Source organism: Neovison vison, chromosome 13 (assembly GCF_020171115.1).
Source record: "Neovison vison isolate M4711 chromosome 13, ASM_NN_V1, whole genome shotgun sequence".
NCBI classification, from domain to species: Eukaryota; Metazoa; Chordata; class Mammalia; order Carnivora; family Mustelidae; genus Neogale; species Neogale vison.
In genome coordinates, this window is record NC_058103.1 from 2,862,681 (window position 1) to 2,874,239 (window position 11,559).

An 11,559-nucleotide genomic window follows, 5' to 3' on the forward strand; every position below is an offset into this window, starting at 1 on the left:
ATCTGTGTTAAGTACCCCCAGGGGCAAGAAACCTGGAAGCTGGAAGGTGCAGAGCATTAGCTTAGGCAGAAGTGTTGGGGGGGGGGGGGTCCAGCCTGTGGGTGTGCCACAGGACCCCAGGACAGTCGTCTCCCCTCTGGGGAGCTTGTCAGCTAACTCAATGTGTTAGATGGGAGACAGGCTGAACTGGCTACTGGTTTAGGTGGTATTTGCAGCTATTACGGGATCCCAGCAGAAACCATGGACTGTGCTCCGCCACGGCTTGGTCTGAGAACCACTGTGGGGGAGTGTCTCTCTTGACAACCACCTATGGCACACTGAGAGCTTTGTAAACACTGGACTACCTTCTAACTGCTCCTGAGCCAAAAATAACTTAGCTACCCAATGCTCTCCTCAGTCTACTCGGATTCCTGCTCCAGATGTCTGGAGGTCCCAGCGCACACTATCTTGCATATCCCAGACAGGCCAATTTTCTGTAACTGCCGGAACCCAGTTAACACCTCCATGGACTGCAGTATTGGGCTTCCATCAGAATTTCAAGTGCTGCACAGAGAAGCTACCATCCCATTAGGGAGATGTGCAATCTAAGGAGGCCCTGGCCAGAATCCAGGTCTGATTCCAAAGCCCAAGTGAATATGTCCCTTAAAAAGGGCTCACTGAGTAACATCCCAAAGGCAGGGACTGGGGCAACAGACCCTACTGGTTAGCTCTAAGAGCCCAACACCATATTCTCCTGGTCTAGGTTCTGAGGAAAAATTCTCTTCGTGTAGCTAGCGAACATCCCCATATTCTAGCACACAAGAATTATAATCTGGTTCCCTTTTCTGGCTGTGAACAATCAGATGTTAAGTTTGTGGAGTACAGAACTCTACTGCAGGTGGACACAAAACCCAGGCCCCCAATCTTCTAAAGAGCAAAGGCTCACAGGGTCAGACTCTGAAGACTATGTAAGCCCGATCTGAGAACTCTGCCAAGTCATTTCTCCACATGACTCCACTTTATGTCCTGTCAATTCTAAAGAGTCAAGGTCTACGTAGGGACAGGTCAGAGACATAAATGCACTGTATGGAGTACCGGTACCGCGTCCTGGTACTGAGAGTGCCTTAAGGAACCATAGTAGTCCACTGGGCTGCCACGTCTGAAGAGCAATCCACAGGACAATGTGACGTGGGCCAACTCTGCATTTCTGGGTTACTCCAGAGTGCGGGCAGATCAAACTGTAGCTACCAGAGTCCACTAAGGATCGTTTGCAGAACTGTTAAAAAATTTTAATCTCAATTATGGTTGGGCTGTTGTGCTGAAGCTCTAAGTAGATTCCAGCAGAATCCTTTCATTTTGATTTTAAACATATCTTTATCTCTGCAGTGCAGGACAAAGTGGCTGGGCACAGGAGTTAGATTAGATGATGACCTCGGGATAACAGTAGACACCTCAGATCACCATGAGGATCAACACAACAAATGAAAAATGCAGGAAGGTGGCTCACTGTGCAGGCACCAGTATACCCTTCTGTATTTTCCATTCTTTCAGAGATGCCAGCTTCCATTTCTAAGTTATCTTCAAGCCAAAGGGCTTTACTCAGGGATTAGTACACTGGAGTAAACAATGGGGGAAACTGCAACACAGCCTGACAAGAAAAGCCCTAAGCACGTTATATTCCCTTCCCTGCTCCAGCCTTTAGTCCTACAGGTCCGTCAATTTCAGTAAAGTCTTGTTGGAAAGCAATCTCCTCCATTTCCCTTAATCAGAGATCTACTACACAACTATATACCTGACATCTCTATTCTCTAGAGCAAGCACCCATCAAGATTTCAAAGTCAGATTAAGACAGACCTTTTCAGTTTGCAGTTAGCTACAGAACAAGGATATGAGACCTACAGAACATCACTGACCCATAGTGACACCCATAGTGTCCGTTTTTCTGAGCGAGGCTGGGAACCACAGAAGGAAACACCCCAACACAAATCCAAAGCAGCAGCTACAAAATACGGCGAGTTCAATGCTTCAATCTTATAAAATAAGAATCTAGATTAATTTTAATATTAAAGCAGAGACAAAATAGAATTTTAACATTGTTTTAATCAAGTAATGTAGCTGTTTGAAACAGGAAATTTTAAGACCACTGAATAGATCAAAGTGAAGGGTTAATTTATTAGGACAGCCTCTATGTGGATTTGAATTCCACTGAAGTTTGGCACCAGACTGAATACTAGTCTAAGCCAAAATTTTTTCTTTAGTGTTTAGAAGCCCCAAACAGGTTTTCCTTCAGGTTAAAGGAAAAACAAAATAAAAACAAACAACCCCAACTGTAACAGAACCCTATCAGCTTGACATTGGGTATGTTGAATGCAGCCTGGCTTAGGTCACCAGGATCTCCTAGAGGACTTTAGATGATGAAGACAAACTGGCCTATAGCAAAGAATCTGAAACCTCAGTGACAAAGCACATTCCCTCCAGGTAGGTGCTTCTGCTTCACTCATCAAAATCAATCAAAAGGTGGGGGGCAGGGATAGGACAGGGACCGATTTGTAGGTCTCCAGTAAGACTACTTGATTTTACCTTCTTGAAATATCAAGCTAACAAGGTTTTATTGTATCAAATGTTTGTATAATTTCCAATGTGAAAAGTTCTTACATACATTTATTAAGGTCTCATTATAATCTGTAAAAATGGATCACAAAAGAAAGGTGAATGATGTAAGACAGCTCTTCCAATAAAATTAACCCTCTGGATGGATTCCCAGTGTACTTTGTGGAGAAACAAATGCAGCAAGTTTTTCCTTTGAGTATGATCTCTCAGATACAGCCATAACCCATACCACTGGAGTCTGAATCAGCTAATTAAGCCGAATTCACCAGTAAGTTATTTCTAAATCTGACTCTCAGGATGGGCTGGGGTCAGGCCCTGATCACCTGCATTCAGTGGCCACCATTAGACTTCTTGGGTGTCTGGCTATAGTCAATGTGAAATAAAAAACACCTTTAGTCTTACACCAAAATATAGGCTTTAACTTGAAGTACGCTTTTAGCGTCTTTTTAAATAAGACATTTTGGGGGGAGGGGGAAATCAAGTCTGAGACACGGTAACACTTATTTTGGCAAGATAGCAACCAAAGCCTAAAAAGCATAAGCTAAGTATCCACATGTAAAAGGCATTAAAGAACAAACCATATTATCAGAAGAAAATCCACAATGAAAAGATACAGTATGCCCTTAATATTTTGAAATTAAATCATAACAAAAGTTGAAAAATTAAGCGCAGTTTTTGCTAGAGATTAAGTGCACCTTTTCCTGCTTCCCCCAAATAAAATCATAGCTTACTATATAATCACACCCTAGTTTCAGAATTTTCCCAGTCAGTACAAAGCAACAGCTACATACACATAAAATGTTTGTTAATGTAATAATTCCCCTGGCTCATCCAACGTGCAATGCACATGACTCCAAAGACTACAATTTGGGGTAAGTATACACGAACTGAAAAAACACAATTCAAGTTTCAAAACCTGCTCTTAAAATTATTTATAGGACACTCAGGTCATTTTTACTTCTCAGTAAGATAACGATGTTGCACTGCCATTTGATTATCAGTCCACCTTGGCATGGGAAGAATGTACATTACCAGATGCCAATCTGAGGGACTGAATGCTTGAAAGTACTGTATTTCTCAATGGCTGATTAAGATAATTATACATAAGCTTATGTTTACATTCTGCTGAAGACACCTTTACAGTTTCAGCATCTAACAAAATCTAACAGGCTCCAAAAATCTTATCAGGTTAATGATGGTGCAGTTATTTTTTAAAAAGGAGCCATTTCAGCTTAAGTCATTCGGAGTCAAAATCTGAAGAATGACCAAAAATCAAATCTTTATTGAACTGTATAAATGTGATCCAAATGTGTCCACCACTAATTTTTCAAAAAGAAACATGCTATAAATAAGCAAACTATATCTGCTCACTGATAGGTGTATGGACTCCCTAGATGTCTTGTTGGGCTTAATTACAGACCACTCACAGCAATACATTTTTTAGTAGAAAGTGTAGCATGATGTTAAGCCATTTTAGCTTTTGCACATACATGTTGCACTTCTGGCTGATGATGCAGAAAGATTCGCAGCATTACACTGTTAAGCTGGGCTGCACGCACCCCTTTAAATGGCATCAATATCAATGTCATCATCCTTGTTGTCAGACTTCACAGCTTCAACTTTAGGTACACTGGCAGTCTTCGAATACACCACCTGGTAAAACAATTTCATTTATTGTAAATCTTTTATCCCAATGAACCGATTTATAAAATTAGTAATATAAATCAATGGTCAACAAGGGAGGAAAAGTACCCAAACACAGCCATCTTTTTTGAGAAAGTGTCTGTGCATGTGGGCAGGGGGAGCAGAAGTGACAGCAGAGGCAGAAAATCCCAAGGAAGCTTCACAGATTTCACAGGGCTTGATCTCAAAACCGAGAGGAAATCAAGAGTGGGATGGATGCTTCGCCAACCAAACCACCCAGGTGTCCCAGAGCCATCATTCTGCACAAGTTTTTGTTATTTGAAAACGAAGTTCTCTCTGAATACTAAATTAAATTCTCTTAAGGTCTCTCTCAGCCAGATAGCATCTTAATTTTTTTTTTCAATTTATTTATTTTCAGAAAAACATTATTCATTATTTTTCCACCACACCCAGTGCTCCATGCAAGCCGTGCCCTCTATAATACTCACTACCTGGTACCCCAACCTCCCACCCCCCCCGCCACTTCAAACCCCTCAGATTGTTTTTCAGAGTCCATAGTCTCTCATGGTTCACCTCCCCTTCCAATTTACCCAAATTTTTATGGACAACTAGCACGTGTATACCCAACCTACACTAATAATCCTTTGAAAATTCGTAGGTCTACTTACGATCATGTCTAGGGGCAGGAAAGCTATCCCCAACCCTTTATATTGACATGTTAACTTCCCAAATTACGGAGACCACGTTCTGCTGCATCTTGAAATTTCAAATTACCCAATTATTATTTTCAAATCCCAAACCCTAACACAGTTCACCTCAATATTCTCATCTTCATCATCTTCTTCACCACCAGAAGATTCCTCCTCCGCTTCCTTCAACCATTTTATAAATGGTTCTGCTTTGACACGAATCTCTTTGGCAAGATCTTTTGAGACGTATTTCTTAGAGGCCTAGAAAACGTTCAATACAATTTCCTTAGTTGCAGAAATCTAAAATTTAACTTATCTACCTACACTGAGCTCTTTAAAGTGACTGGGTCGTATCTCAGTCTTGACTTCTCAACAGATCCATTTATTCAACAATTCATAATGAGTCCAAGGAGTTTAAATACTTTCTTTCCTTATTACTAGGAAGCTGCCATAGTGGGAACCACCTACAGGTTATACCAGTGACTACGTTTCAGTGTAGCAGAAACTCAAAGTTATCAGAAGTTACTTCTTCCTAAATTGCCCCAACAACGTCTCAGTAATACTTCTGATCTTCAAGAATGTTTGTATGGGGACGCCTGGGTGGCTCAGTTGGTTGGACGACTGCCTTCGGCTCAGGTCATGATCCTGGAGTCCCGGGATCGAGTCCCGCATCAGGCTCCCAGCTCCACGGGGAGTCTGCTTCGCTCTCTGACCTTCTCCTCGCTCATGTTCTCTCTCACTGTCTCTCTCTCAAATAAATAAAATCTTTAAAAAAAAAAAAAAAAAAAAGAATGTTTGTATGTATGTATCTATTCCCCACCTTTTCTGACCAGCTGATGATGACTTCTTCCTCCAACAGATCTGCATCATACATCTCCTTCAAGATATGGGGAATCTTGGAAATGAGCTGAGCTTGATGCATTGCTACCACACACTCCAAACCATGAAGAAGGTACCGTTGAGCTTTTTTGTTGTTGTGACAAAACTGGAAATACATGTATTAACAAGCTTTTAAAGTTTTAATTAAGTATACATATTGCTTCAAGATTGTGCCTTAAGACTATAGCCTTAAACAGTGGCTCAAAAAGTCAATGCATAAAAATCTGGGTACTACTTTAGCTATGAGACTATACACAGTATTTTCCAAATATTCCCATGCTTGTTAAGATAGGTCAATTATCTCCAGTTTTAGGATAACAGAGAACAAGTTTCCAGGGTCACAGAGCTCTAACCTCATTTATGAACCTAAAAATAATTTGCTCACTCGTAGGAAATGGCGCCTGTATTTCTTAATTTGTTCTCTAATCTTCTCATTAAAAAGAACTTCAGTCAAAACAAGAGGGCCCATGGCTTTTACATCCAGTCTTTCTGCTTCAGCAACAATTTCTTTGTCTGATGAGTCAATGATACCTTCTTCTTTCTTCTTCTGCAAATAAAAGGAAGCAATTCAGTGAAATGGAGACACATTTTGATCCAGAGATACTAGTCCCCACTTGCATGGACTTTTTTCCTACTAAATTTATTATGGTTTTAGGATTTTTCCATGAAATGCACATGCCAATACAGTACCTGGAACCACCTCAGGAAGTATCTGAACAAAAAGTTTGAGTATTGAAAAGATACCGTAGGGAAAAAAGTTACATGCCAGATAATAAGCATGAAGTAACAAACACCTTTACAAAAATCCAAGGCTTGAAACTTATCAAGAAAATGTTTAGCTGCTACTGACCCAAGTTATTTTACCTTAACAAAATCAAACAGAATATTGACCCGCTCTTCAACAGTCCTTTCCAAATCATCAGTGAGTGTCAGAACTTTTGCATGATCACTGATTTCATCCATTCTGCGTCTTTGAGCTTCCTCAGTTGTATCCTCCCCCCAATCATCATCCTCCTCTTCTTCCTGTCAAGATGTATGTATGTAGTCAAATGCCATAAAAACACAAAAATACTTCTGATTTCTCATCATGTTAATGGCACTAGGTTCATTTCTCACAAATCTAAATTGGACCTACATTAATTTAATCAACCACGCATAACCAGGAACCCAAGATACCATCTTCATTAAAATGAAGATTTTTTTAAAGTTTTATCTGACAGAGATCACAAGTAGGCAGAGAAGCAGGCAGAGAGAGAGGAGGAAGCAGGCCGCCTGCTGAGCAGAGAGCCCGGTTTGGGGCTCGATCCCAGGACCCTGGGATCATGACCTGAGCCGAAAGGCAGAGGCTTAACCCGCTGAGCCACCCAGGCACCCCCCGCCCCGTTTTAAAAGGATTCTTTTTATTTGAGATAGAAAGTGCACACATGCGCACACCTGCTCATGAGGAGGGGAGGGACAATGGGAGAAGCAGACTCCCTGCCGACAGGAAGCTGACGTGGGACTCCAGGATCATGACCTGAGCTGAAGGCAGTCACTTAAGCAATTAAGTCACCCAGGTGCCCGCGTTTCCTTTTTTCTCTCACCCCACCAGGTATTGGATTTCACCTGACTTTAGTGCCCACCACACACTCCCCACTACACTCACCGCAGCGTGCGGAGGAGGACTGATCTCATTTGGTGGTGGGGGTGGGGGCGTCTCACTGCTGGACACAGAACCATTTTCCTTGTCTTTGCCCTTCCGGTTTTTCTTTTCCTTTTCTTTCTTCCCTGTACCGCTATCACTATTCTCTACAGCAAAACAAAGAAAGCAGTAAAAGTTTAATACTACAGTTTACAGTACACCTTACTGTCTCCCACAGACATTTTTTTTTCCCAATTTATTTATTTTCAGAAAAACAGTATTCATTATTTTTTTACCACACCCAGTGCTCCATGCAAGCTGTGCCCTCCATAATACCCACCACCTGGTACCCCAACCTCCCACCCCCTCCCACAGACATTTAAAACCCTTTGCTTCCTTTTGCTTTGGAACCTTCCCTCAGAAAACCATACACAAGAACAATGCTACGTATAATTCTACGGTTCACAAACCGAATTCTTCCACTATCATTTCCTATGTGAAAAAACTCAGAGTAAGGACATAATGTCCTAGAACAGAGATATTAACTGTTCAGTAAAATTAACATAAAGTGGTGGTATCTCAGAAAATGAGCAGCTTAGTGAAGGCTGGCACTCCTGACCCTCTCGTCCCCCATGAACCTAAACATGAGCATTTCTCAACACCACTTTAGTCCAGAGCTGTTAACACTGTCTAAGTCTATGTAACAGTTGGTCTCATGGAGGAGAACACTGGAATAGGTTAGACTTGATTGCTATAGCAAGCTTAAATTGTGTCAGACAACTTCCATCGTCTGCCACAGAGTGTTGCTTGCAATGTTCTAAAGCCACTTGGGCTTAATGAGCCAGAACCCTGACTCATAAAACACTGTGTTCCAGAAGTGGATTGTTTGCTGGGATCCTAATTTATTTTTAAAAAATATTTGAGAGAGAGAACACACTTGCATGTATGCACACAAAAGGAGCAGCAGCAGCACATACCCATTAAGCAGGGAGCCTGATGCAGGGCTTGACCCCAGCCAAAAGCAGATGCTCAACGGACAGAGCCACGGAGGTGCTGCTGTTTTACAATATCCATTCCACCTCTTCTAAAAGGACAGGTCTTGGAAACCGAAAACACAGGGCACCTGGGCGCCCTTCAGCTTGGGTCATGGTCCTGGAGTCCTGGGACAGATTCCCACATCAGGCTCTTAGCTCCGCGGGAGTCTGCTTCTCCCTCTCATGCAAGCTCTCTCTCAAGTAAATAAAATTTCAAGAAAGAAAAAACTGCCAACACAGCAGAGTTTTAAGTTGTAGCCTGTTCTCACCCTGAATGGTATGTTTTTCAAAGTCATAGACTCAACAGAACAAGGCACAAAAGTTGGGACATTCCTTATAGTCTAGTTTCACAACAGCAAAAAAGCTTCCATTTTTTCCAAAGATCAGCTGCCTCACATTAAAATCTTTCAAGTTCTTCATAAAGACTTACCAGGTGGGTTTTTGAGAATGAACGTGCAGAGTTTATGATGTGTGTCAAGCATGCCTCGATAGCCACAGGCTTTACAAGAATTACCTATTGTTTGCTTCTTTGGATTGACATGCTGCCAAAAAGAGTAAAAACAAGTCAATCATCTATAGACTACAAAAAATTTTGTAAAAAACAAGACGTTAAATGATTAAAAAAAATTGCTGTTTTACACAACCTGTTTGCAATTAAGTTTGCTCTGCCTTCTCAGGAACATACATGTGGTGATATCAAAGGACTGACCACAAAAGAAGATAAGCAGTTTTTCCTCAGAAAGACTCACCAGCTCTGTTTCAGGATTCTCACACTCAGGACAGAGAACAAATTTTTTAATGAATCCATCCAACATGTCTTGCAGCTTATTCGCCTCATGAGATCCATTGACAATGTAACGGTCATTCTTAACATCAAACTGGGTCTGTGCTCCCAGCTCACAACCAAAATATTTGGTGGGATCTACGGGGGGGGGGGGGGGAGATTTATTATCTAGATGTTCTACTACTCATACACCCTTATACAAATATAACTCCTTTATACTTTTATACCGGTTTAAAATGTGTTGAGCAGCTTTGTTTACCAATAGGAACTAACCAGCTGGTTTTCCAGCCCAAGATTCCACTTAACCCTGAAACACACTAGCATACAACTCAGTCCAATCACACAGATCCAAGTCTGTCATGACCACAGTGACACTATGCTTTGTCAGACTCCTGGTAAGAAGCGTTACTTACACGTTGGAGGCCGATTAAGCGCCTTTGCAACGTCAACCATGTTGACTATAACTGTCTTGATACCATTTCCTTTGCCCTCAACCTAAAGAAAAAAATAACTTTAATTTTGCATTATCTACCCCAAGACGTGCAATCTTTAAGATTCTAGCAAAAGAGCTTAGGCCTCAAACTAAACCAAAGATGGGTATTACCTTGGCAATCAGACGGGGCATCTTGTAGCGATAGAACTGGTCTGACACACTGCGGTTGACATTGACAGACATTTTGGCTTATTAGTGACTTTATCAATAAGATGAAGAGATCTTTGATTGCAACTTTTTGGTATCTTCTGTCTGGAGAAGAAGGGATGACATAAACGACTGCAAGAGTTCTCGGTCTCTGACATGAAAAAATTTTCGCCACTGAGGCTGTAGGCTTCTTGCTTGTATGCTATGTGTCCCCAATACAGGTACCAATGGCTGCGCAACAGCTCTGAAAGAGAAGGAAGAGCACACGACCCCCGACGCTTAGCGGGATCCCCGCGGAGGAAGCCTCCCTTCGCCTCCCGGTGACCCCACGAAGCACCCCGGTTCGCGTGAGGCGCCGCGAACACTCTCCTCGAACACGGAACACCTGTCGCAACAGAAAGGGGCTCCGCGTGGACCAGGGCGGGCCTCCAGCCGGGAGCCGCCACACTCCCAACTGCGCTGCGTCCGCCCGGCAAAGGATCGCTTCGGGGGCGCGGCCACATCTCCACAACCGCGGACGCAAGGGCCACGACCTCTTCCCCGCAGACCAGGCCTCAGCTACGAACAAACTTCCCAGCCTCCCCGCTCAGTCCGCGTCCAGCACCCGGCAGCGCTCGGGGAGGCCCTGCCCCGGCCCAGGACACGGCGTCTCGCGGAAGCGCGCACGGACCGCGGTCGCCCCCGCCCCTCCCGTCCCCGCTCCGCGCGCGCACGCACTCGACCTTCGCTCCGGTGCCCATGGCCACCGGACGCTCAGCCCGGGGCAGCGACCCCGCCATGCGCGCCACCCGGCCTCGGCGCGGCGGGGGAAGCGAAAGCGGCCGAGGGGCGCCGGTAGGGCCGCCCCCGAGCGGGCGATGACTCATGAATGCAGCAATGGGGCCTGAGTCAGCCCGCGCGGCGCGCTCCCGCGGGGCGGGGGAGGGGCCGGGCCCGACGGGGGGAGGGGACCGGGGCGGAGGAGGGGGGGTGGACAGGGGAGGCGGAAAGGGGCGGGGGCCGGGGCGGAGGGCGAGGCGGCGGGGGCGCGGGGCCCGCCCGCCCGCCCGAACTGCGCCACACGCGCGCGCGGGTCACGCGGCGCGCCGCCATCTTGTGCGGCCGCCATCTCCCCGCCGGCCCGCCCGCGGACTCACCGTTTTCGTCAAATAAAGACATAAACCCAACGCTGCTCGCCCGGGACTGGGATGAAGTGAGGCGCGTGTGAACCCGAGTCCGAGGAGGGGCGGCGGAGGCGGCGGAGCAGCGCAGCGAGCAGCGGCCGGGCCAGGCGCCGCCGAGCAGCGGGGAGGGGCTGTCCCAGCGACGTCCGGGGTCCACACCCTTCAGCGCCCGGGGCCTGGCGACCTGGCGCGGAAAGACGGCGCCGTGAGCCGCGGGCGTCGGGGCGCCTTCCCCGCCAGCCAGCGGCCCGCGGGGGTCGAGGGGGCGGGGAGGACTGGGGAGGGGGCGCGGGGCCACCGCCCCTTCACCGGACTCACCTCTGGAATGTTCTCGCTCTGACTGAACAACGCCGCCGCCGCGCTCAAGCTACCCTCGACCCCAGCGCCCGCCCCCCGCAGCAGGCCGCACCGCTCGTTGGCCCGAGGCGTGCGCGACCTCGCTCGTGATTGGCCACGTGCCACGTCAGTCGTGCCTTTCTCCGCCCCTTTTGCTTCCTGAGGCTCCTCTCGCCGCCT

General features: G+C 45.7%; 1 protein-coding gene and 1 non-coding gene across 2 annotated transcripts; both read right to left on the bottom strand.

Annotated features, from left to right (window-relative positions):
* Window positions 1–2,059: 2,059 nt before the first annotated feature.
* EIF5 (eukaryotic translation initiation factor 5) lies at window positions 2,060–11,383 on the bottom strand. The gene is made up of 12 exons (XM_044232096.1): window positions 11,362–11,383; window positions 11,017–11,227; window positions 9,845–10,124; window positions 9,654–9,735; window positions 9,206–9,378; window positions 8,887–8,998; window positions 7,447–7,589; window positions 6,666–6,824; window positions 6,187–6,348; window positions 5,743–5,907; window positions 5,049–5,183; window positions 2,060–4,242 (listed from the first exon to the last, which is right to left on the bottom strand). The coding sequence occupies exons 3-12, from the start codon at window positions 9,914–9,916 to the stop codon at window positions 4,153–4,155; spliced, it is 1,293 nt and encodes a 430-aa protein (XP_044088031.1). The 5' UTR covers window positions 9,917–10,124; window positions 11,017–11,227; window positions 11,362–11,383; the 3' UTR covers window positions 2,060–4,152.
* LOC122894732 lies at window positions 8,108–8,231 on the bottom strand. Its single transcript, XR_006381806.1, has one exon. It is a non-coding gene; the product is annotated as a small nucleolar RNA SNORA28 (small nucleolar RNA).
* Window positions 11,384–11,559: the final 176 nt, after the last annotated feature.

What these genes read in the sequence shown, in the direction of transcription:
- EIF5 (XM_044232096.1), bottom strand. Translation starts at nt 9,916, where the DNA reads ATGTCTGTCAATGTCAACCGCAGTGTGTCAGACCAGTTCTATCGCTAC. An exon ending in GTCCTCCTCCGCACGCTGCG is followed by an intron (nt 6,825 to 7,446) that starts GTGAGTGTAGTG and finishes ACATCTTGACAG; the next exon opens with GAAGAAGAGGAGGATGATGA. An exon ending in TTCTGTTTGATTTTGTTAAG is followed by an intron (nt 6,349 to 6,665) that starts GTAAAATAACTT and finishes TTTTATTTGCAG; the next exon opens with AAGAAGAAAGAAGAAGGTAT.